The sequence below is a fragment of the Prionailurus bengalensis genome, chromosome B1 (genome assembly GCF_016509475.1).
Source record: "Prionailurus bengalensis isolate Pbe53 chromosome B1, Fcat_Pben_1.1_paternal_pri, whole genome shotgun sequence".
In the NCBI taxonomy this organism is placed as follows: domain Eukaryota; kingdom Metazoa; phylum Chordata; class Mammalia; order Carnivora; family Felidae; genus Prionailurus; species Prionailurus bengalensis.
This window is the reverse complement of record NC_057344.1, coordinates 172000753-172028093: the sequence shown is the minus strand read 5'-3', so window position 1 is coordinate 172028093 and position 27341 is coordinate 172000753. Positions and strand designations below refer to the sequence as shown.

Genomic DNA, 27341 nt, shown 5'->3' with positions numbered 1-27341 from the left:
CTTCAATTTTATTAAGCCCGAATTAGACCTAAGTTAAATGTTGGTATCAAGTTACTGAAACCTGTACCAAACTGGATCAAAATGTCATATATTTCAAAACTGTTCATGAAACAAACATAAAACACCAGGTAACTACACACAATATGACCAGCCTGTATTTATCTGAGTCATCCTACTTACCTGGGACCATGGACGGAAATGTATTTCTGGCAAAATGCTAATGGATTACAAATTCTCACCTTCAAGTATCAAAATGATGCAACCCTTTCTTTTAGAATGGGAGTCAAGGCATGCTTTTGAACTTTTGTAAACTCCTATGAAACTCAGTAATATCGCAGATGCTTTTCTTTTTCCTAATAGGCTCTTGTTTTCTCAGAGGACAGATTCCACAGGAGGAATAAAGGAGCAACATATTGTATACATGATTGATTGCATAAAAAAAAAAAGAAGTTACTAAAATGCCGGAGGGAGCAATTCAGAAAGAGAGAGAAACAGAAAGTAGTCAATTTCTGGGTTAGGCAGCGCATTTTACTTTATGAATAGGAGTCTAACTTGGAAAAGGATGCCCCTAAGAGGTAGAAACGAGTCTGTTCTCTTTTTCTAGGCTCCCCAAAGCACAGTCTACAATCCAAAGATACTTGTGTCATGATTTAGTCACAAAACACACACCACTGTGATGAGTATTTACTTAACACACATCAGATGAGCAAATACATATACCTGGCAACTAGTATCTTACAAAATATTTGCTCTTATTTCTTCTTTTCTTTCAATAGTATTTGTGTTTGTTACATACAAAAACATGTATATATTATACGAAACATATATAAGGAACACTGAATTTACCATTGTAAGTGAAACAGACAATGTTTAATTTAAAACTGATTGCGATCACGGTAAACACTATGTTTCACTGGACAGATGGAATCATAAGAAATACAAATTCTGAAAAATCGTTTATTTTATTTTATTCACTAATTTATGTAGTGCTCACTACCTGAAACTCAGATCATGAAGTAAAGAGGTTTCTTTTCAGTAGAAGTTCACAACTGGCTATGAGGAAATTCCAAAAGTATTCCCGCAAACTATTGATACTAATGCTTGGAGACAATGCACCATGCTGAACTCCGTGCAGAGACCCCAAAGTGACCATATGTTGAACCACGGCACGCTTTTGGTTCCAGCATGTTTTTAAAATTTTTTTTTTCAACGTTTATTTATTTTTGGGACAGAGAGAGACAGAGCATGAACGGGGGAGGGGCAGAGAGAGAGGGAGACACAGAATCGGAAACAGGCTCCAGGCTCTGAGCCATCAGCCCAGAGCCTGATGCGGGGCTCGAACTCACGGACCGTGAGATCGTGACCTGGCTGAAGTCGGACGCCCAACCGACTGCGCCACCCAGGCGCCCCCAGCATGTTTTTAAAAAACTCAATCTCGCTGCTTTAGAGTCGCAACACATTCTTTTAAGCATATTTGATTCAAAATGTCTATCCTTAGCCGCTCATTAGGGGCATCACCATATTATCAATCTTCCTTTAACATTTGAAGGTCTTGGGAAACCTGGTGGCTCAGTGGTTGAGCAACCAACTCTTGATTTCGGCTCAGGTCATGATCCCAGGGTTGTGGAATCGAGCCTCAAGACGGGCTCCAGGCTGGGCACGAAGCCTGTTTTTAAGATTCTCTCCCTCTCCCTCTGCCCCTCTCTTGCTCACATGTGCACACGTGCGCACGCTCACTCGCTCTCGAAAAAAAATTTTTTTGAAGGCCTTCAAAACTGACTTTAAGAGAGAAAAATGAATGTATCCCCTCACTGTGTCAGAAAGCTCTAACCAAGTTTAAACCATGTGCCAAGCACTGCAATGGGCTCTACACAGAAACACAACAGAAAGTAATGCCAGGACCTGAGCAGATGAGTGGCGAGCAGGGGACCCCAGAAAGGTTTCCTGGAGAGAGCGCAGATGGAACAGAGTGCGCGTGTTCAGCTTGAATTTCGTGAGCTCCACAGGCCCTCGCTGACACCAGCACTCAACAGAGTGGACAGAAATAATCCAAATACTCAGCAGTGAGGGAATCATTAAATAAACCACTGGAGCTTGAATATGGTGGAATAGCACGCCCGACACTTTAAAAATCTGAGGTAGAAAAATGGTATGTCCTCACATGCACGACTCTACAAAACATATACCTTAAGAGGAAAAAGCAAACCATTCATAAAACTGCCTAATGTAAGTAATTTTTTTCTGGTTTTAACTTTTTATTATGAGAATTTTAAAGACACAAAATTAGAACAGAATAATAAACCCTTATGTACCAATCTTTAACATTTATCAGCTTATGGCCAATTCTGTTACTTCTTTTTATCCCCACCTCAATTATTTTGGAGAAAATCCCATACACAATATTATTTATATTAGTTTATATTATATCATATCATACTATTGTATGTTAGGATATATCTTTTAAAGATCTTTAAAAATATCATTATCATAAAATATGGGTAAATTTTAAAATTTATTATAAATGTGGGTATATGCCTAAAATGCTTTCTGAAAGGAAATACTTAAAACAAAAAGATGGTGGCCATCGCTGGAGAAAGGGTCTAGAGTGAGGAACCGTGGAGACTTTACTGTTCATTTAATACCATTAACACTTAACATTTGCCTACAACAGAAAGTGCCGTGCCTGGAAGAGCAGCAGAAAAGGCCGCCGAGGCGGGAGGAAGTCCATGAGGCCTTATTGGCACCACTGAAAGCAGGAAGTGGAGTTTGGATAGGAGATACTCAAGGAGTCCTTTATGTAGATTCAAACACTAGCAGGTGACAGTGTCTATCAGCGATAGGATATGAATCCTCTCAATGGGTAAAAAGTAATAGCTGTGAACTCAGTAACATTACCAGACATAATTATGCTTCCAGTAATGTGCAGGTCCAGACATTCAGGAGACGAAATGGACTCATCTCAACCTCCCTACTGCCATATCCAGCTACAGCAGGCTCATGAAATCCATCATTTAAAGCACTGCAATTTTAAAGGGCACTTCAAAAACACTTTTTTTTAAAACAAGTTAATGTCTTCACTGTCTCCTTCTCTTTTCCTTATCTACAGTCCTTGTAATTTCTGTGCCTTATAGGTTGCAAAAATGTTATTTCCTTCCGTGGTGGCACTATCTGTTATATTTACAGCACGTTAAGGTAATCTTGGAACCCACTAGGATAGTTGCCGGGCTGCAGGGTTATGTTAGAGAAATAAGCCTTTGTGAGTGCTTATTTATATTGAATTTAGCTCCAACAAAGTGCTCCACGTGTTGTTGTTGTTTTTAATGTTTTATTTATTTTTGAGAGAGAGTGTGCGAGCAGGGCAGGGGCAGAGAGAGAGAGGGAACAGAGGATCCGTGCTGACAGCAGAGAGCCTGATGTGGGGCTTGAACTCATGAACCATGAGTTCACGGCCTAAGCCAAAGTCAGATGCTTAATCAACTGAGAGCCTCCAGATGCTCCACATGTTTTAATCTTAAAATCAGTGTAATGGGGAAGCTATGAGAAGACGATGGAAAGTAGCTGGCTTTTAGAACCTTGTTCATTTCTGTCCCAATTGTGACTCTCTGACAAACCCTAAGATGTTACAGATATAGACAAAAGTCAAGAAAGACTGGTCTCAATTAGACTAGTTCAAATCCTGAACTTCTGAATATCTAAAAACAACAAACACCACCACCTTCTTACTTTAAAACATCACATGAACAAGGCTAATAAAATATTTCCCAGTAAAAGTCAAAGGGAAATGTCTATAATGAATAGGCTTTTAAATTTTTTAAACTTCTAACTTTTCATTAGTTCGAGCTTAAATAAGTTCCAAGAACTTTAAAATAGTTGGTTTTTATAATCAGGTTATACGCTGTCCCCTGCAACTGCATTTCTTTTATTATTTTGCTTAACAAAACCCAGCATTTCTAGACAGCACATAGAAATAGTTCATCTACGCACAGGCGGTATGATTTCTAAACAGATGATGTTTTACTATGCTTAACACCAAGGACCACCCATTTCTTTTACAAAAATGCTTACCAGGTCAAACAACTTACGTAAGAACTGAAATGAAACCATTGAGAAATCAGGCAATATTTTGCACACCAACTGCCTAATTTTACCCCAAGAGGCTGATGTTCTTTTCCGCCCGCAAATGACTTTTCTCGGTCTGACTAGAGATTAATTCCATCAACAACTGAAAACACCAAAAGAAAGTGTCACCACAGCCTGCACCCTTCCCGGCGGTACCTGTTTCATCCGGGGAACTGGGTGAGGCGCTGTCTTGGGACAGTGTCGTCCAGCTGGACTCCTCATCGCTCGGTGCCAGGTTCTGGATCCGGTGCAGGGCGCAGTCGGTTTTGGCCCCCGTTTTGGGATGATCTTTCTTGGTCTCTGGGCTGGATGACACGGTGGCCACTTGACCGTCTTCGGGGCTGAACTGGGCTTTGTTTGGTTTCTGTGGGAGTGCTTCGCCATTCCCGATGACGGTGGAGGCCTGGTCCTGGCCCGGCTGGGGCTTCTCTTCCACACCCCCGTGCTCGTTGCCTAAGTTCTGCTCTAATTCTCTGGTTGAGGTTTCCAGGTCTGCATAGTAATTTAGGAAGCTCTTGGTTCTCCTGGGTTGGGAGGGTAAAATTTCACAGCCTGAGGAATCGCGTGGGTGGGGCTCTTTGCCCTCTAACTTCTCAGAAGTTATGTTGATGACTGCAGTGGGGCTGACATTTTTGTTGGGGTCCTGCTGCCCTTGTTCTGCAGCCTTCCGGAGCTGGTTCTCGCCATTTTTCACCAGCTTGATGTTGGCAGAGCCGTTTCCCAGCAGAGGCTGTGCAGCTGGGTCGGAGAGGCCCATTGCCACCTGGATGTTAGTTAGTGCATATTTTTTCCTGCATTTGGGGGGTGTGCTGTTCTTGGTTTCCGTGTGTTTTATTTCAGCATTCAACAGTTCATTGTGGGAGGAACGGAGATTAAGGGTATTTGGTGGTGTGGCTGGACTGTTCCGATTCGTGATGTCTGTGGTTCCGCTGCTGGCCATAAACACTGCCAAAGTGTCTACACCTGAGTCAGCTGGAAAAAAAGAAAACTAGTCATTAGCTGCCTGGCAGGATTAAACTGCTTAGCATACAGAGTGAGCAGACATTTTTATATAAAAAATTGAAAGAATTAATGCTTCCATTGCATACCTCCTTATAGAATTGACTCATTTTCCTCTTTATTTTCACTGTTCACTCATACATTAAATAGGAACAAATAAAAGCCTTAATGTAGACACACGAAATCCAATTTATAGAAAAGCTGAGAGGTCAGAGGGTCCAAATTTTACTTAGAATCTCCCTCTTGAATTCATATAAAAGCATTTTCTGCCGGTGACTGGTCTTCATTTTTTGCAACCTTAAAAATCACGCCCTTCTAAACATTTACACCGCATTTCTATTCTGCAGTTCCTTTGGGCAACAACAACAAAAAAAGTTGCTGAAAAATCCTCTGGGGCTCCAGCTTTCTTAGTTAACCTGAAAGGTTACCGTTCAATGATGTACCCATACATCTAAGGTAATTTTTCTCAACCATGTTTAGAAATTGTGTTCTGGATGCCTGGAAAAATCAAATCTCCGTTGTAGTTTGCTAATATCTTTGTGAATATTTTCGACCTGGGCTTAGTGTTTGTACTAAACAGAAATTTTGGAGAAATGGCCCAGTTGCTGGAGAATGTACACACACATAAAACTATTACTAATAAGGTAGCGTTGAGCCCTTGGCTACTGATGCATTAGAGCTCCCAAAGGAGTCTGAATATATTCCACTGAATTAAAGCACAGACTCAGCTGTTTGCAGTCACCATGTGCCCTTGCAGGACTCCTAGGAAACTACCTGACAGTTGCATTTATCTCAAATATTGTTCATACCATCTGTGATTTATTCCATGTGTCTCTTGCTAGGAAGAAAGAAAGGTTTCTCAGACTGGAAGGGAATAAAATTCATCATCAAGAATTCCTAAGGTTTCACGTTTCTCAGTCTATGAAGAATGACTCCCTTCTTATCTGATCCTTTGTCCTCCACAGAGACCTCAGTGACTTTACACCAGCAGATGAACCAAAGCAACAGCTCTGGTTCATGGGGTTACAGAAAGGAGTTTTTGTTTTTTAAAGATTAGATTCTTAGTGATGTTTTATTGCTTATAAGCTAGAAACACAGAGGCCAGCCGAGAAGGGAAAAGTGGAAACACAGAAGAGGAACAGACGAAAAAGACAGAATCCAGGTGACAAGAGGAAGGACCACAGCGGATGTGAGAGTCAGCCTTGGCCAAGACAAGGGATACTTCTTCACATGAGAAGGAAGGAAAGGGAGTAAGGATGGGGACAGGCCCATATACTATTGCAGTGACATAAAACCGAGGAAAAGCAAAACTGACAGCCTCAATTTTCTCTGTGAAAGTAAAGTCTTCCCCTGAGGGGAAGCAGGGTAGGGGACATAAGGAGAGAAACAGAGTCCAGAAAAGTCACGTGGGAGAAACACAGAGTTGGTGACTTTCTAAAAGAAATTCGAGGTTTGATGGCATAAGAACAGACACACAGATCAATGGAACAGACCAGAGAGCCCAGAAATAAACCCATGCATCTATGGTCAATTAACTTATGACAAAGGAGCCAAGAATAAGCAATTGGGAAAGGACAGTCTCTTCAATACAATGGTGCTGGGAAAACTGGACGGCCACATGCAAAAGAATGAACCTAGACCATGACCTTATCCCATACACGAACATTAACTCAAACTGGATTAAAGACTTGAACCTAAAACCATAAAACTCCTAGAAGAAAACAGGCAGTAAGCTCCTTGACATGGGTCTTGGCAATGGTTTTTTGGATTTGACACCAAAAGTGAAGCAACAAAAACAAAAATAAACAAGTGGGACTATATCAACCCCCAAATCTTCTGCACAACAAAGGAAACCATCAACAAAATGAAAAGGCAACCTAGAGAATGGGAGGGAAAAACAAAGAAACAGTCACAGAGGGGGATGTGATCAAAGTGGCAGGAGTGGGGAAGTGAGCAGATGAGGAATGCTCTCTGGGTGTGGCCCAGAGAGGGCAGGGAATAGAGTTGGGAAGAGGGTGGAGAGCTGGGAGGAAAAGGCGGAGGAATCAGAGATCTCCAAAAGGTCAGGGAACAGGAGTCACAGGAACAAGGAAATGTTCTCAACCCCAGCCGCACGCAACCCTTGGGGAGCTTTTAAAACATACAGAAGGCTAGGGGCACTTGGGTGGCTCAGTTGGTTGAGCACCTGACTCTGGAGTTCTTCTCAGGTCATGATCCCATGGGATCGAGCTCTGCATGGGAGCTCTACGCTGTCAGTGCAGAGCCTGCTTCAGATTCTTTCTCCCTCTCTCCCTGCCCCTCCCCCAGTCTTGTGCTCACGTGTGTGTGCAACTCTCACCTCTCTCTCACACAATTAATAAACAAACAAACAAACAAACTTCGTTAAAAAAAGACTAAGCCCACCCCTAAAGACACCCTCAAAGGCCATGATTCAATCAGTCTGGGAATGGGCACAGTGGGGATAATAAAATGTTCTCTGGGTGACTCCAATGTATGGCCAAGGCTTAGAACCACTGGAACAAGGAAGTGAGAGGCTTGGAAGAAAAAGATGACATATATCCAAGTTAATGATTTCAGAGGCACTTGGAACACTCTGGTCACGCCCGCCACGTTCCTTGTCCTTGCACACATTCTCGGCATCCTTCCCTCCTGTCTGGAAAAACTCTACTTTACCTTTAAGATTCAAGGTAGCTATCACCTATTTGTGAAGCATCTTCTTGCTCCTCCAGGCAGATTCAAGGGCTCCTTCTCCTACACTCCCAAACCCTCATCAACTTGTCTCTATATAGCATCATTCACCCTGCTTTAGACTTCCAGCAACCAGAACAGCAGTGTAGTACACAGTAGGTACTCATTAGAAGTTTATGGAATCATCGAATAAAATGAACAACAACAACAACAAAAAAAACCAAGTGTTTTGTTAACATCTCAAGAAATGTTTACATTAGAAGCCTATCTTTACTCAAGCTTTTATCCCATGTAACAGCTAAGCATGATTTAAAATAAAATCTTTTAGGGGCACCTGGGCAGCTCTGTCACTTAAGTGTCCAACTCTTGATTTCAGCTCAGGTCATGATCTCACAGTTGGTGAGATCAAGCCCCGTGTCGGACTCTGTGCTGACAGTGCAGAGCCTGCTTGGGATTCTGTCTCCCTCTCTCTGACCCTCCCCTGCTCACTCCCTATCTCGCTCTCAAAATAAATGAATGAATAAATGAATGAATGAATCTTAAAATAAAATATTTCAATATTCTATCCAGACCAACTTATTTTGCTCCTCAGTCTTGGCTCAAGAAAATTCGTGCTCAATTCTGCTGTAACTCTCTAAAGAAGAAAAGGCTATTTAGAGTCAAAAGTCTGTTTTGTGACCCAGAACAGACTGGTAGACTTCTCTGCCAGACATGATTTCTCATCAGCTGTCATCCTACTAGCTCAAAGTTGTACGTGCTTTGGTCTGAACAGCATTCAGGCCCAACTGAGGCTCTCGTGCACACGGCACAGCGCTCCGGTCACCACTGTGACCCCCGCTACCTATTTCCGGGCCTTCCTCTGTTTCCTCTCTTCCTCGTATTTACCACCTGCATCAGTAGTAACAATGAACAGAAGAGAATCACGTATGATGGGAAACAGCAACACGATAGTAATATAAATGTTAAAAATTATGGAGAAAAACTAGCGCTCTGTGGATATAAACGTAAAAAGATGACTATGTTCCTCTTCTATCCTAGGACCACTCTCTCGCACCTACCTTTTGCTCTATCTGTTCTACGTGTAGGACATTTTAGCCTGCTTTCCCCGATACTAATACTATATTGAGACTCAAAAGTCAGTGCCATTCAAGGCACTTCCATTTATCTTTGCCTGATTTTACTACAGATTTGAGATCAAAAACTAATTTGTCTAATATTCCCTTTAATTTGGGGGGGGGTGTGTGGATGGAGCTAAATCCACCAACACATGGGCTAGGCCCTAAGTGAGAATTCAAGACATTGCTACTCCACATTTTCCAGACTGGAAACACTGAAACAGCCCTCCATGAGTTTCTTACCTACTGAATTCTGCCCATTTTCCTGGAAGTGTTTCTCCAGGAAATCGGGTTTCCCCTTCCCACCTCCTCCACACCTGCTTTCAGGCCCTCATCATCACTTACCAGTTCCTTCTAAATCTCTAAGCGTAACGGCTCTGCAGTCTACTCTGACACATTTTGCCCTGTATCATTCTAAGAACAAACTGATCGCATAGCCCTCCTGCTTAAAAACATCTACTGGCTCCCTACTGTTCAAATTCAGCTCACTCTACACAAGCCACCTCAAATTCTCCTATGCTGGTCTCAAATCTGCCCTTCCAGTCCCATCTCTTGCCACCGCACCTCCCCCTGTTTTCTACACCACAGCCACAATCTACCTTCCTGACAATGCCAACCCCTTCTCAAGTTCCCCCTCTGCACAGAGTCTGTTTCCTCTGCCCTGGAATGTTCTTTGTCCTCCTCTCTCCTAGCCCCACCCTAGACCCCCCCCCCCCCCCCCGCCTGAAAGCTCCTTTATAAATCCTTCAAAACACGGCTCCTTTAGCCTTTCTCTGATCCCTATGCACAATGATGGCTGCCCTCCCTCTGTGCTAGCGATGTAACAGCCTGTTCGTATCAGTACTTCTATTCTATACTGTAAATGTCAACTGAGATGTCTATCTCTCCTTCTAAACTGTAAGTTCCCTGAGGGTGGTGACTGTTTTGTTCATTTTTTAGGATAGTTTTATTGAGATATAATTTACATGTCACAAAGCTCACTTTTGTACAATTCAGGGGTGTTTAGCAAATTCAGAGAGTTGTACATACATCACTACAATCTAATGGCAGAATTCTGTTATCAGCCCAAAAAGAAACCCTCCACTCAGCAGTCACCCTCTATTCCTTCACCCCCCCCGCCCCGCCCCAGCCAACCACTAATCTACTTTCTGTCCTTATAGCCTTGCCTCTTCTAGACAGTTCACATAAACAGAATCATATGACACGTGGTCTTTTGTGACTGGCTTTCCTCACTTAGCGTGTCGGGGTTCATCCATGTTGTAGTATGTATCACTGCTTTATTCCTTTTTATGGCCAAATCATAATCCATTGTATCAACAGACCACATTTCATTTATCTATTTACCAGTTAACGAACATTTGGGTTGTTTCTACATTTTAGCTATTACAAATAATGCTGCTACAAACATTCATGTGCAAGCTTTTGTGTGAACATATGTTTTTAATTCTTCTGGGTGTACATTCAGGAGCAGAACGGCCAATTATATTTATATTATATTGCTGGTTATATAATGAAATACACTTGACCTTTGAGGATTTGTAGACTGCTGTCCAAAGTAGCTGCACCAGTTTACATTCCCATCAGCAGTGTATGAAGGTTCCAATTTCTCCACAACCTCCCCAACACTCATTTTTGTGTCTTTCTTAAGATGGCCATCCAACTAGGTATGAAGTGGCACCTCACTGTCGTTTTGCTTTGCATCTCCCTTTCATTTCAAAATTTTCCGAACCTCCAGTACCTTTCGCAAAACTGGCATGTAAGAGTACTCAATAAATGTCTGATTCGTTAACCCATTCACCCATTCGTTAACTAAATATCCACCAAGCATCTGCTATGTGCAAGTTGCTCTTCTCAAGGCCACGAACGTGACAGTGCACGACATAAGCAAAATGAATGAGGACCGGATAAGCAAATGCCAGTAACCCTGAGACTCTTCAGTACAGAAGTGGTTCTGCTTCTCCTGGATTTCTGGTGGTTGGACGGGACCCCAAGACTTTGCCATCACTTCTACATCTATTCATCATGCTGTTATGAAGCTCCACGTCAATTCAGGAGGATCATTTCCTATTCTAGAGCTAGGTGTAAGCTGAGTTCAGAGTGTGACAAGAGCTAATATTACTGCCATCGCTCTGCATCCACATGGAGAAACATCTGTTACAGACTGGCATGGATGTCTCCTTATCTGGTACCAGCCCCACAATTTTTCTTGGGGAATCAACCTTTCTACATGCTAATTCCTTCATTAAACAGAACTTCTGGTGTGCATGACCATGCAGTAGATACGGTTCTAACTGCTAAGGTTACAGCAGCGAGCAAACCTGACAAAATAAAAACACCTACTTTCATGCAGCTTAGGTCCTACGGGTTCAGCCCACGTGTTTCAGGCAGAGATAACGCTGCCCCATACTTCGTGGAGGGCACGGCCCAGGCCCAGCCAGTCAGAGTAGCAAATCCCCATGGCTATGGTGACTGGCTCAAGGAAAAGCATGCAACCCACACAAAGCTAATCGAGGGGTGCTCTTTTTCTTGAACTGGAAGATATAAGTCTAGAACTTCAAGGGGTCACCATGAAGAGGCAAACTGAGTTAGCATGAACTTAACAAATGAGCAAGCAGATCCGTAAGATGGAGAGAAAGGGGGAAGCTCTAACGACAGTGTTGGAATCCCTAAAACGAGACATACTTGAAACATGATGCCTCTAGACTTCTCGGGAATTAAAATCAATCGATTGGAGTGTGTGTGCTTAAACCACTTTAAACTGGCCTTCTCCTTTTAGGAATTCAAAAAAAAACACACCTTAGTTAATTAACAGAGTGTTTTTTATGAGACCTAAAAAAAATTAGGTAAGCCAGCGTTACTCAAATTCCACGATTAACAAAGCTTTCCTGAACCCTAGAGTCACAAAGATCCCAGCACGGAGATGTAACCCCATAACTTGGATGACGTCCTAATTCAAACTCATGCTGGAATCTGTACTTAAGCCTACCCACTCTGCTTTCTCTTTTCTGAGACCTCTAAGCATCTGTCAAAGAAAAATTTTGTCAGTAATGACAGGAAACTCCTCTCCGTAACCTGCCGCTCTCCCTCTGCTCCCATGACACGCTTATAAAATTGGAAATTGACAAATGGGCCCCAGGAAACCCAATGTTGGCCCTGCTCTTCAGTGAAACTTCACAGCTTCTTCATCTTTCTGCTACACAATTTTATTTCCACTGAGGAGTTAACAGCAATACTTCTACCCTGAGGAATGTTGCCTTTTGAACTAGACTTCTAAGTAGTAAGGAAATGAAATAACTCAGATTTTTTTTTTTCTTTTAGGAAGGAGAGGCAAAATAAAGCTGGTTTCCTGAAATTACTCATGAAAGTAAACTCCCAATGTGACAAAAATGATAAGAACCTCTCTATGAACAAAAGAGGTAAAGGTTATATGAGGAGGCAGCTTGGGTCATGGAGGCAGGGAGATCACAGGATTAGAACCTTGGAAGTTTCTAAAGCCAAAGGAGCAGCTTCCTACAGCTGATTCACAGGGCAGCTTCCCCGGGCTCCTAGGATAAAAGGAAGATTTCAACAGCCAGGTATTACCCACCTAAAAGTTTCCCATGCCCACTCAACTTAATTGCCTGAGGACTCACTTTGTTAAAAATCCCCAGTGGAACTGAGGAGACTCAAGAGAGATGTACCAGATACTTTTCTTCAAGAAACTCAGTCAGGGGTGCCTGGGTAGCTCAGTTGGTTGAGCAACTGACTTCAGCTCAGGTCATGATCTCATGGCTCGTGGGGTTGAGACCCACGTCGGGCTCTGTGCTGACAGCTCGGAGCCTGGTGCCTGCTTCGGATTCTGTGTCTCCCTCTGTCTCTGCCCCTCCCCAACTTGTGCTCTCTCTCTCTCTCTCTCTCAAAAATAAACATTAAACAAAATTTTTTTTTAAAAGTCAGAATAGGCAATGAGAAGATAAAGTTATTAAACAGACTCACAATGGCTAAAGTAGGCAGAGAGACGTATGAGAAAAAGGTATTTGCACAGGAAAGAGGTTAAAGGAAGGTACTCTCCAAAACAATCACAGCTAAGCTGGGTCTTAAACAGTAGGTAGGAGTCCGGCAGTGGATCAAGGTGAGAAAGGCACTGCAGATGAGGGAAAACCTGGCATTCCAATATCACCGCTGGCAAATGTGAAGATTAGTCATTTTGGAAACACAAATCAGAATGTGTATTCAAATAAGAATTATGACCTTCAAAGCAGCCACACTGAGACAGTATATGCTTATCCCAAGGATATTTTTCCTTCTCAATTTCTAAACCATTTTCATTGTTTAGAAAAGCCCAACGTCTTTGGAAGATTAATGTATTTTGCAAATATAGCTCTAGACTTTTATGACCAACTCCGATGAATGTGGTCAATGATCACGCTTAGGAATACTGGTTTAGGTGGGAAAAAGCAGGTGAGTGATAAAGTAATGACCCAGGAACTGAAAAGCTGGGCCTCAAGTCAATTCCAACAGGGAGCATGATACAATGGCAGACTCCTTGACTATGCCGCCAGCTGAGACCTCCTGGCAAGGGACTCCTGAGTTGAATCTTGAAGGTTCAACAGGGATTCTTCCAGGCAGATAATGGCATATGTTCTGGGGTATATTTATTTTTTAAAAGGTTCCTTGTTGGGGCACCTGGGTGGCTCAGTCCGTTAAGCATCCGACTTCGGCTCAGGTCACGATCTCATGGTTCGTGGAATCGAGCCTGTGTTGGGCTCTGCGCTGGCAGTATGAAACCTGCTCGGATTCTCTCTCCCTTTCTCTCTCTCTGTACCCCTCCCCCTATTTGTGCACGCTCTCTCTCAAAATAAATAAACATTTAAAAAAAAAAAAAAAGATTCCCTCTAGTCATAGCTCCCGGGAGTCAGGAAATGGGATGGAAGGCTACCTTGTCCCAGTTATTGGTCCAGCTAATTGGTCCAAATTAGCTGCCATCTGAATTTTCAAGTAAAAAAATGACTGGAATCTATACTCCACTGAAATAAGAACACTGCTTTCCTTGTAAAATGTGTCGCATCCTATACCATTGCATGATAGTAGTAGCTGTCATTAAAATACCGTGCCGGGTAACAGGGTCATTATCTCTTATATAACTACCGATGAACAAAAGCAATTTGAGTACCATTAGGAAGAATGAATACACTGGCATAATAAAATATAAGTGACAATTAGAAATTCCTAGAAGTTATTTGATTAATTTACTTCCATTTAGAAGAAAACACATCATTTTATATACTTGCTAGCTTTGTTCTTACAGTTTCCATACCGAGCCTATGTTGCAATGCATTAAAAGATTTTAAATATTGAAGAAGCCCTAGGATCATTCTCAACAATTTAAACTGTATTTTTGACCAGTAATGACCCAGGAACTGAAAAGCTGGGCCTCAAGTCAATTCCAACAGGGAGCATGATACAATGGCAGACTCCTTGACTATGCCTTTTTAAAAGGACACATCTATTTGCCATGATCTTCCAAAAGTAATATGCCTATTCAAACATGTATTTACAAGAAAATCTACTCCCTGCCCCTAAATTATCACAGTGTGATTAGATGGCCTCTAAAAATTAGCTCTGAGTTCCTAATTTTCCTGTGTGAATTTAGGTTTTTGACTGTTTTGTATAAAAGGGATACTACCTGTCACTCATACACCTCTACTGAGCTTAGTGTTTACTCTATTATGTTTTATTTTAGTTCTCTGTTGAAACAGAACATGCAGTGTTATGTAAGAGAGAAAACAGCTCGGATATACATTAGGAGTTTAACTACAGAACTGAGGGACTTTAATAGCTATTTGTCCATAATTTAAATCTACTTACTTAAAAACTCAGAATTTACAGAGTGGTTTGTATCCTAACAAATATGGATTCTGTCAGATTCATCTGTCACTTGCAATCCTATCCTATGTTTAATTCAAACTGTTATCGAGAGGCATCTGGGTGGCTCAGTCGGTTAAGCGTCCGCCTTCGGCTCAGGTCATGATCTCACAGTTTGTGGGTTTGAGCCCTGCGTTGGGCTCTGTGCTGACAGCTCAGAACCTGGAGCCTGCTTCAGATTTTGTGTCTCCCTTTCTCTGCCCTCCCCTGCTTGTGCTCTGTCTCTCTCTCTCTCTCTCAAAAATAAACAAACACTAAAAAAAAAAAAAAAAAAAAGACAAAATGTTATCGGAATTGCTTCTTCCTTATTATACTACTGTGAGGCTAAGAATTAAATCCCACACCACACTGTGTGTGGACTAGCATCCGTCATGACACAAAGAAACGGATATACAATAAAATTATAGTGGTTTTCTTAAGGACTGAATTTAATTAGCATAGATCAAGGAGAATACTGAATCGGAGAGCTCTATTCTAGACAAACCCAACAATGGCCAAGATGCTGTTTATGGAGACTCACCACTGACACTTCATTGTTCATACGTAACTGTTCACAGGCTATCGAGTACAATGCTAGATGGCAAAATTTGACATAGTTTTAGTTTCCTGTTATAATCAACTAAAATATTTTTACATTATGCTATTACTAGAGTCATGCAATTATTACACGAATACAGGTAGGTCCAATTGATTCTTCTATCTTATTTTAAAGATCCACTTTTCCACTACGTGAGTGAACCATAAAAAGCAAACGTCATTTTACCAAACCATGTTTAACATCAAAACAACCGTCTATCATAGATATTTGTTAAAATTTTAATATTCAACTGCTTCTCTGCACTGAAAAACGTGAAAGTGTGTCTGACCTGGAAGTACTTCTGACATGGATCACTGGACGCCAGCAGTGGAGCAGGAAATAGGTTATAATTTGAAATCTGAAAAGAGGGATCATTTGAGAAATTAAAACCCAAATAACAAAGCATAAAAGAAAAAAAGCATAGCATTGAAAATTCTTCCAAAAGCTGTCAAAAATGTTAATTTTTGGCAGATAATATCAAAATTTGTGCTTATTTATAGTTGATCACAACACATTTGACTGAAACTTGAATTTCTGCTTAACCACATTTTCCGTGAACATTTCTTGAGATTTTTTTTCCATGCCAGGCTAGAGTTATCATCTGTCTGTCTATCTATCTATCTATCTATCTATCTACGTGTCTCAACTTTCCAATGCTTTTTCTCATTAAAAACACACAATTCAGAAGGCAGTAAGGAAAAAAACTAGTACATTTCACCACATAAGAATCTAAACATTCTGTTTGGGAATAAAAAATGACTATAAACACAACAGAGACAAAAAAAAAAAAAACCTGAAAAAAAAATAATACTATGACTAAAAGGGCTAATTTCATTTATACAGAAAGATCACCTTGAAATTATTAAGAAAAACATAAACAAGCCTATAGGAAAATAAGCAAAGGACAGGACAAGTCCCCAGAGAAACACAAATATCCAATGAACACATAAATAACTAACCTCACTCAAAAGTAAAGAAAATGCACATTTAAATAACAAGGACTCATTGGTTTTCCTCTACTGGCCTGCAAAGATTAACAAGCTTGATAACACATAACCTACAACAACAACACTGGAAAAAGGAATTTTCAAAACTTGCCAATGGGATTAAAATCCGGCAAAACTTTTTGAAGGGCCATTTAGAAATATCTGAGCAAATTTAAAATGCATGGACCCCACTGTACAGCAACTGCATTTTTGAGAATTTATGTTACAGATAAACTTACATGGACTCTTGTTCTAAAAGCAAAAGATCAGTAACTAACTGTTCTTCAGTGGACATCTGGTTCATTAAATTATGATACATCCGTACAACAGAGTACTGTGCCGCTATTAGGAAAAACAAAGTGGATCGACATGAACGGATATGAAAGGGTCTCAAGAAATATCACTATGAGATGAATAACATGTGCAGCAGGGCAAAATTGCATTTGAGTAAAAATCTGAAAAGCATATACATATATATATATATGCAAGTAAATACATACATACACACACACACACACACACACACACACACAAGCATCTACACAGAAAATTTCTTTAAGGAATAAAAAAAGAACTAGACACAGTGGTAAACTGCCAGTTTACCAAATTAGATACATAATAAGGAAAACTGAAAACAGACCTTGTTTTCAATGAGCTATCAGGAATATCACTTGGAATGATAATCTATTATATTAATTCAAATGAAGATACTGTAAGATTCCATTTATATACAGTACAAAAACAGGAAAAACTTATCTATGTCAGGACAGTGGTTTACCCTGGAGGGCAGGAAAAAGGGAGAAGCAGGAGGGCAGCCTCTGGGACGTTATGATACTAAGCGCTGTTTCTTGATCTGGATAATGGAAGCTCACCAAGCTCTACCCTCACGTGCAAAATTCTGTATGCTCATTATAGTTCTGTGAGATGTTTCGTGAAAAAGTCAAATGCTGGTGGTTTTCTAAAGCATTATTCAAATTGTACAACTTTATATTGTGAAGACTAAAGTCTATTCTAACCTTTCCAAACTAGTAACCTTTAATGGGCATTACCCCCAACTTTATGATTCAGATAATGACCTGACAACTTGGTCTACTGACCCACAATACATTTTTAATTATATTTCCACATATTGTGTGTAAGGCTCATTACTCTGGTATAATTAAAAGGGTGGGTTTATTTTAAATTGTCCTGAAACAGCAAAACATGCTGCCTTTATGTACCTTTGCTTTTGTCCTATGCCTTTCTCAGCTCCTGAAAAGTATTTTACAATTTTCTTTTTTTTTTTTAAGTTTTTGTCTTCAGTGCACCTTAAGTTATAAGTAGAGACAGATGTGAAGTGACAGCTATTTTAAGAAAATGAATATCAATAAACAGAGAGAAAGATAAGAAGAGGCATACTTAGAGGAGTAAAAAGGCTTGAACAAACACTAAGAATCTGCATACTTTTCAGTGCATCTAATCTTTAAAAAAAAAAAAAAATATTCCTTCTTCCCAACTTGAAACAAACTCCAACTTCTATAAAGGTATGAACTGACATTCAGATAATCACTTCATATTTTAAATGGTCCTATGCTATTATTATCTGACCAACATTTATTCCATATGTGCATGGGTTATGCTAGGAGCAGGGGATACTTCAGTGACGAAAACACCATTCCCCACTCTCATGGAACTTATAGACAGACCAGTCAGGAAGATGGACATTAATCACAAAATTATTCATATCGGTGTATAAGAAAAAGGATATTAGACTGGAGAATCAGTATACAGTTACCCGAGAAAGTATAATTTAAGTTGCAATTTGAGGACTAAACAGGATTTAGCTGAGTAAACATTATACACCTACCACATGCAAGGCATTCCCTGGCCCCAGGAATACACAAACATGCAGTTTCCCTGGGCATTTATATCCTTGATGAATAAACCTAAACTAGTAACGGTTTCCAGTGACTTTGTGGAATGGGCTAATTCTGCATAAAGAATAACCTGAGAAATATAAAAGTAATCAAGTATGTTTTTTAAATTTTTTTAAACTTTTATTTATTTTTGAGAGAAAGAGTGTGACTGGGGGAGGGGCAGAGAGAGAGAGGGAGACATAGAATTCAAAGCAGGCTCCAGGCTCCGTGCTGCCGGCACAAGAGCCTGACGTGGGGCTCGAACTCACAGACTGTGAGATCATGACTTGAGGCGAAGTCTGCTGCTTAACTGACTGAGCCACCCACGCACAACAAGTATGGTTTTAACAATTATCTGTAGCTGTGCTGTCCAACATGGTAGCCACTAGAAGCAACAGAAGTTAGTAACACTGGAAAGGTGACTAGTGCATCTAAGGGATGCCTAATTTTATTTAATTATAATTAATTTAAATCTAAACTTAGAAATTGACACTTGATTCTTCAAGGAAACTTCTTGGGTAGGTGAATCTACTTTTTCAACAATATATTTTATGAAATCTAATACAGATTGAGTATTTCTACTGAAATTCTGCATCCCGGTTGAGTACTAGAAATGTAAAACACACTGATTTTGGAGACTTGGCATGATAAAAAGTAAAATATCTCACTAGTAATTTTAAAATATTGATTACATGTCGAAATGATATTTTGGATATACTGAATTAAATAAAACATATTGTTAAAATTAATTTTGCCCTTATTCATTACTTATTAAAATATTTTAAACGTATGTTTATTTTTGAGAGAGAGAGAAAGAGAGAGAGAGAGCGCGCAAGGGAGATACAGAATCCGAACCAGGCTTCAGGCTCTGAGCTGTCAGCACAGAGCCCGACGAAGGGCTCAGAACCACAAACTGCGAGATCATGACCTGAGCAGAACTTGGATGCTTAACCGACTTAGTCACCCAGGTGCCCCTTGCCTTTTTTTTTTTTTTTTTTTTGGAATTGTGGTTACTAGAGAATTTCGAATTACATATATGGCTCACATTACTTTTCTGTTGGAGAAGCACTGATCTAGGGAATGCAGACAGAGTTTGAGACAATGCCCTAATCAAAATATTATTTACCTTTTCCATAAAAGCAAAGACAGGCAGAAATGTCACCTCAGCTGTAAAGCGAGGGAAGGTCTGCTAGCATTCAGAACAAGTGTCTCTGCTTCCACGAAATCACATACTGAGTTCAAAGACACCAGAGACCTGCGTAGGCCACTACAAGCTCCACGTTAAGAATACAGCTGTGATTTTATTTTTTTATTTAAGTTTATTTATTTGAGAGAGAGAGGGAGTGAGCACAAGAGGGGGAGGTGCAGAGAAAGGGAGAGACAGAATCCCAAGCAGGTTCCTTCTGCACTGCCAGTGCAGGGCCCAATGCGGGGCTTGAACTCGTGAACCGTGAGATCACAACCTGAGCCGAGATCAAGAGTCAGATGCCCAACCGACTGAGCCATCCAGGTGCCTCAATACAGCTGAGGTCTTAAAACAAAGCATAAAACTATGTAAGTGAAACAATCTAGTAACCAGAGTTTCCCTTCCAGCAGCGTTTTCACGTGTCCCATTAATGAAAATCCATTACACTCATATGCTTTGTGATAATGCCACGAAAGCCCAAAAAATGTCCAAAAGGACCACAGAAGAACGTCCCGAAGCAGGAATCATGGAAGCACTATTAAACAAATGAATAAGTATATAAGTTAAATACCCACTTGTATTTGGTTCAGTATGAGATTATATGCTTTTTTCCCATGGGATATAAATAAGTAAATTCAAATTTTTATATATACCTCACCTTTTCCTATCATAACAATCCAAACCTCAATGTCTTCATTTTTGTCAATATAATATGCCCCTGACCAAGAATGCCATCTCTCACACTAATCATGCCCTTAATGTGTTCCACTTGTGTTACTGATTATTCTTTTTATCTGTGATATTGTGTTTGTAATTTAGAATAAAAACTTTTCCCCCTTATTTTTATTGTATATTTTATCTTTTCTTAATTACACACTGTACCTATCAGGTTTCAAGTCAGGAAGAGATGATACAATCAAATTGAATAATCTGAGGTGGGTTTAATTTAGGTACTATTCAAAAAAGGTCGGCAGGGTAGGAAAACCATAAGGGGTAATGCAGACTCCAGAAGCAGCAAGAGCAAGTTACCATCCTTGGTCTGAGGGATGAGAAAACTGTGGGCAGAGAGGGCACTGCCCAACACAACTACCATCTGCAATGGGGGAGTCCCAGCCAGCTTTCAGCAACCCTGAATAAAACTGGGATCTTTTCCTGCTCTCACTGCCTGATCTTTTTAACTATAAGGTTGAGAAACTATTCCCAAGTAAGCTAAAGTTATGTGTAATACTTCTTTTTCCAAGAAAAAAATGAAAACTTCCTTGTGTTCATCCATTTAGATACAGCTTAAGTATTGCATCCTTGATAAAATTTTCTTTGAACTACCTAATTGGCTTTTTTTATGCTTATTTGGTGGGGGGCAGAGAGAGAGGGGGAGAATCCCAACCCAACCTCTAGAATAAAGTTCTTTTAACCTTTGACAATCTAATACCCAATTGATTCTAGAACCTCTCATTTACTTAAATCCTGCATTGCCTTCAGAGAGTTACTTTCCTGAAAACTCTAACCCAGTGTAATCTGATCAGAAACAATCCCTTGCTATAAAAGTTATTTTGTAAGGTCCCTTTACTATCTTGAAGTGGGATTCATAGATAAGTAGACTATATATACACATGAATTCCAGAAAAGGAGAAATAAAAGGAGAGATACAATTCAATAAGCAAATCTCAGGCCCAACTACACTAGCAGTCATGATCTATGGGTAGATTGCTGTGAGTGCAACAACTATAAATACAAACTGAGCCAGGCATGTGCTGTGTTGTCAACCCAGAAATCATGTTCTGCACTGCTGTCAATAACAGCAATTTCAAAACGCTGAACAACTCTAAGAAAATTCCAAAAAAAATGTTAAATACAAGTCATCTTACAATTAGAAGGACTTTCCACTTCTAGAATATATAGTGTATATTAAAGCCATAAAAAATACTTTGGAACTTCTAGGCTCTTGCAATTATAAACATGCTGTTTGCCTACCTCAGTATTTGGTACAGTGTTCATACGCTTTGCAGAGTGAAATATTCTTTGTTATACAGGGTGCCCTGGTCTCCACCCAGAAATGCAAGTAGGGGGCTCCTCCCACAGTCCCTAAGGGGCGCTGTGCTGTAGACACTTCCAGCCTCCCCAGCTGTGAAAGTTATAATGTCAGCCCAGAGTTATCTCTCCACTTCCTAACTCTGACACTGAGGTCCTATATGATCTTGAACCAGTACTTCAGGTCTGAAGCACATCTTATGCAACTGCAAATTGTGGTTACCATCCATGTGACAGTTACTACGAGGATCAAATGAGATACAGCAGGTTGCCTGCCTGCTTTGCTTAGTGCCTGGCAGATATTATTTTTTCTTACACATATGACCTCTTTTCTCAACAAGGCTGTAAGCTTTCTGAAAGAAAGGGAGGTGTCCTAGGGATCTTTTCACACCCATTGTAAGTGTTCGGCAAACTTTGGTGGCCCACGTCTTCTTTCTTCCCTCCCTGCCCCGTCCTGCCCTCTGTGAAAATGTTCATAAATAATAAACGGAGTCCAAGAATGGAGCGAAGAACTACAATTATAATGGGAACTTTCTTTCTGCCATTACTGAAGTCATTACTGTAACCTGCCAAGCATAGGAAGGGCTGTCAAAAAACTGTCGCTTAACCCTCCTGAAAATATACAAGGTTGGATTCGTTGATAAATACTTTTAAAGTAGACATTGCACTCTAGGATGGGACCTATCTCTAAATTCATACTGATTCAATCATCCTTTAAGGTTTCAAATGTTTTTCCCTAAAGAACTTTAATCTCTATTTTCAGATCTATAATTTGGAACAGCTGCATCAGATGACGCCACAGTCGAACTCTGAAAAATCCTTTAAATTGCCTACTGCATACAATACACACAGTTTCCATTAAACAACTAAAGTGTGTAAAGTTTTATGATGCATACATAATTAAGAGTATTTAGTAAGTATATGCATATGCAAAATTTTATTTTTAGTATTTTGTATTTCCACAGAGAAGAAAGTAGAGGTATGGCATACCATATTTCACTCAATGAAAATAACTTGATTTTTTAAAAAAAGTTTTGAGATCTGATTACTAGTAACAATTTCTTGCCATCCACATACCTGGGAGCTATATTATCTACTGTTAAGAATCACTGTTCTGGAAAAGCCTAAATCCTCCACTTACATAACTTAAAATAGAAAAAAAGTTCTCAGCAATAAAGATGCAGGGACTAATCCTATCTCTAATGTCCATATCTTACACAAAAACCCGTAAGGACACTGATTTGTGATTCTAGCTCTTTATCTTACTTGATTCGGTGTTCTCAGTGCCAGATTTTAAAACCAATTCCAAGAACACTATCAAAAAATATGCACAAAGAAAACTCTGTTTCTTGGAATGTATCCCAGGGGGGAAAATACCAAATTGGAAAAGAAATACTTTTAAAACAGAATAAAGGTAGACTTTTCCATTTATGAATTACCTTTATAACTCTTAACAATAATTTTTTTAAATGAAGCAAAAGCTTTATGATTCCTCCAAAAATATATTTGACCCCCATTTTTCACACTTCAAAGGCATGACACCTGCAGTTTAGAAATAACAGCAATATTTAATGCTTCTAAGAAGTACCAATTTAAAATATGCTGCTGGATGGCTTTGGAGGGTGGACTGCATCAATGGCCTCAATTAACACCTCTCTGTATCCTTGCCCTCTGCCCCCTAACTTTGTAGCCCCTTCCCACTGACTATGGCCTAGCTGTGTGGCTTGCTCTGGTCATTAGGAGGTTGGCAAATAGAATGATACAGAAGCTTGAAAAGCATGGCCCACTTCCAGCCCCTTGAAAAACGATTAAGATCTGTGCTACTGCCATGAGAACACATCCAGGTTGGCCTCTCGGAAGGATGCTGGAGTCTTAGGTAAGATAGATGAATCCTTTTGGCCGAGGCCATCTTAGACCGGCCTAAGCCAGCTGCCCATCAAACACGTGGAAGAGTGTTGCCAAGGGCTGCATGCTGGGCCCGCAGCTAACTGCAGGACCATGAGAGAGCCCAGCAGATACCGTGAGCATCCCTCGGCCATCCTGCAGATACCAACGGCTATTGCTGAAGCTACTGAATTTTGCGGTGGTTCATCATACAACATTACTGCGGTAATAGATAAATGATACATGAATTATACCCACAACAGTCAAAATGAGATAACAGGAGAGCCGTTGGGATTAAACCTCAATCAATCCAGGGGAGGTATGCTGCTATGTGAGGATCCCACTGTGGGGAACCAAGTTCTTCCCTGCCCTCCCTGGGTTACACAGGAATGTCTTGATCAATACAGGCTTCATCTTTGGTTTCTCCCGTTGTTCATACACAACACACAACCATGTACACTCAGCATGTCAGAGTACCCTGTGATGGCAAATTTTAGGGATGTGTCATAAGGTCATACTGGAAGCATTATTTCTACTAGGAACAAAATCAGAAACAAAAAAATCAATAGGAAACTGAATTACATCTCTACGGTGGAGTATTATGCATTATTTAAAAGTGAGGAGGGGCGCCTGGGTTGGACATCCGACTTCGGCTCAGGTCATGATCTCGCACTCCGTGAGTTCGAGCCCCGCGTCGGGCTCTGTGCTGACAGCTCGGAGCCTGGAGCCTGTTTCAGATTCTGTGTCTCCGTCTCTCTCTGACCCTCCCCCATTCATGCTCTGTCTCTCTGTCTCAAAAATAAATAAACGTAAAAAAATAAAAATAAAAATAAAAAAATAAAAGTGAGGATGTTCTATATATAGTTATCTAGAAAGATCTCTATTAAGTATTATTGAACAAAAAAACTAGCTATAAAACAGTGTGATGAGTATACTGGCATTACATACACAGTACTTTTAACTTTTCCGTATGTTTGAAAATTGTCATAATGAAAAGTTAAAATAAAGGTAGCAGGCATAGTGTCATTCTTTCATAAATTTTTAAAAAAATCTTTTTGTGGTAAAATAAAACACACATTTAGAAAATTACACAAAACAAATAGTTTATTAGTTATTATAAAGACAACACTCTTACAACTACCACCCAGATCAAAAAAAGGACTTTTCTAGCCACCCCAGAAGGCCCTCCATGGACTTCTTCCAATCTTTCAAAAGTAAACAAACCTATCTTGACCTTATAGTAATTATTTCCTTGTTTTGCTTTATGATTTCATTACCCCACTGTATGACCTTGGTCAATATAGTCAATTCTTTCCCATTTTTAAAAATTTCATAGGTCTTTTAAGTTACATGTAATTTATGTCCCCCTCCATCTTTTTCTTTACTTTACAATTTATTCATTAAAAAACCCAGATCTGAGTAAGTCATGGCATGAAAGGTACAGCATAGGAAATACAGTCAATGGTACTGTTATAGCTCTGTATGGTGACAGACGGCAGCTAGACTTATGGTGAGCATACTACAATAGAGAGACCTGTCAAACTGCTATGTTGTACACCCGAAACTAATATAACACTGCATGTCACCTCTACTTCAATTTTAAAAATTAAAAAAAAAAATCAGGGCCAGATGAGCTACGGAGTTTCCACAGTATGGATTCTGCTGACTGCATACTCACGATACAAGTGAACACGTTGCACTGTCCTCTGAATTTCCTGCAAGTTGGCAGCTGGATTCAGAGGCTTGAAAAAATTGAGATTCAATCCATTTGGTGGGATGCTCTTTCATCAGGAAGCACATAATATCTGGTTTTCACCAGTTTCTAATGTTTGCAGTCATTGTCACTCACCGTTTGGATCCATTAAATAAACAGAGATTGTAAAAATGGTAATATTTTAATTCTCTCATTTCATTTTCATTTGTTGAGTGGAAAAATTTTAGGAGATTCTTCCCATCATCTACTACATGGTTATCCAGTAGTCAGTTCACATAAGAAAGGCAGGATAAATACTTGACTCTTTTCTGACTACTTTCAAGGTAACAAATTGGTGTTCCATTAACCTCAGATGGTAACCAATAATTTTTTTTTCATATCATGAGAGGTCATGGATTTAAACATATTCACAACCCTCATTTCTGAACCTCAAATCGTCCCAGTTTTTACCACTAGGATCATCTTTAGGTTGGCTCCTGAGTCGTTCTGACGTGGCCCCAATCTTTGATAGCTTCCTTGCTACTGCCTAGGGATATTACAGGCTCATCTTCTCTTTCCCTGGTTATTTTTGGTGTTGAAAGCTCACTCTTCAGGATATTTCTTAGGAAGAGCTCATGGGAACAATATTTCCTCCCATGACTTCTTGCATGTTAATAATAGTTGGTGTTCTTTATACTTGAAGGCCAATTTTCCTAGACTTAAAAAATACAGGCTCACATCTTTTCTTTGAGTCCCGTAAATATGTTATTCCATTCTTCTTCTGGCATAAAGTGTTTCTGTCAGAAAGTCTGAGAACAACCTAATTCTGTTGTTTTTCTCTTTTTGTCTACATACCCAAAGGACCTTTTCTCTTGTTTTGTTTTTTTTAAAGCAGTATGTTTACTAGATTATCTTGACATGGGTTGTTCTAGGTTGATATTCTAAAATACATGGTTTACTCTTTTTTTTTTTAAGTTTACTTATTTTGAGAGAGAGAGAGAGAGAGAGACAGAGAGAGAGAGCAGGGGAGATACAGAGAAGCAGAGAGAGAATCCCAAGCAGGATCCACACTATCAGCACAGAGCCCAATGCAGGGCTTGAACTCACTAACCATGAGATTATGACCTGAGATGAAACCAAGAGTTGGACACTTAACCAACTAAGCCACCCAGGTACCCCGTTTCTGAACTTTTCTAATTCAGATGTATGCTGTTCTTTCTTGCCTTATATAATTTTGAAAATAATCCTTTTACTCTCTTTTGAAATAGTATACTTTAATTTTTTAAAGCATGTCTTTTTTGGCATGCTTTCATTGTCCATAAGAATATTATTCTGTTCCTCTTTTTTTTTAATAGTGTGTTTGTATGGGATGTAATCTTGCTAGTGTTCTGTACTTCTATAAAATTTTATAAAAGTACAGAACACTAGCAAGATTACATCCCATAAACTCACTATGAAAAGAGAAAGAATAAGGAACAGAGTGATATCCTTACAATGAAACCATGCCAAAAAGACAGCTTTTAAAAATTCAAATATAATATACTATTTCAAAAGAGGGTAAAAGATTATTTTCAAATTATATAAGACATACAAGAACTGCACACATCTGAATTAGAAACGTGTGTGTGTGTGTGTGTGTGTGTGTGTGTGTGTGTATATATAATTTACATAGTCTCTCTTTTATTACCTTTCCCTCCCCTATTTGCAAAGCTCTATGAAGGCAGGGACTACCTCTGTTTCATTCATCAGTATATTCCTAATGTCTGGCAGATGGCAGATGTTCAATAAATAGTCCATGAAGGAATGTATAGTTCACTAAAATGTTAACAGCAGTAATCTCTGGGTGGCAGGATTTAGAAAAATGTCTTCCAAACCTTTGTGTGTTGCTGATTTGGGTAAATTCTTTTATAATGAGTGAAGCATTTTCATATTCAGAGCAAAGAGTTATTTATTGTCAATGTGAAAGAAGGAAAGTTTGTACATGAAACTCTCTATGTATATACTATACATTGAAAGGAGGGAAGGAAAGAAGGAAGGAAGGAAAGAAGGAAGGAAGGAAAGAAGGGAGGAAAGGAGGGAGGAAAGGAGGAGTAACCCCATCTCCCCATCCCTCCCACCCCCTCGCTGCATATGACTTCTATTCATAAAGGAAGCCTCTGGCGTCAGAGGTGATAAGGCTTAGTTTTACTAAGAAAGACTAGGTTTAGAGTTGGTGAAAAGGAAGACAGCAACCACCCATCTGCCTTCCATGCTATATTTGACAAGAT

The 27341-nt window shown here is 39.9% G+C and overlaps 1 protein-coding gene across 17 annotated transcripts in view; it reads right to left on the bottom strand.

Annotated features, from left to right (window-relative positions):
• APBB2 (amyloid beta precursor protein binding family B member 2) overlaps positions 1-27341 on the bottom strand; it is a 381239-nt gene that overhangs the window by 185688 nt on the left and 168210 nt on the right. For 11 of the 17 annotated variants that reach the window (XM_043572780.1, XM_043572783.1, XM_043572784.1 and 8 more), the window contains one exon: positions 4276-5091. In XM_043572780.1, the coding sequence (XP_043428715.1) occupies positions 4276-5091 (816 nt within the window). Of the gene's footprint in view, positions 1-4275; positions 5092-15691; positions 15761-27341 lie in introns of all 17 variants that reach the window. The other 6 variants (XM_043572792.1, XM_043572787.1, XM_043572790.1 and 3 more) reach the window with 1 other exon arrangement.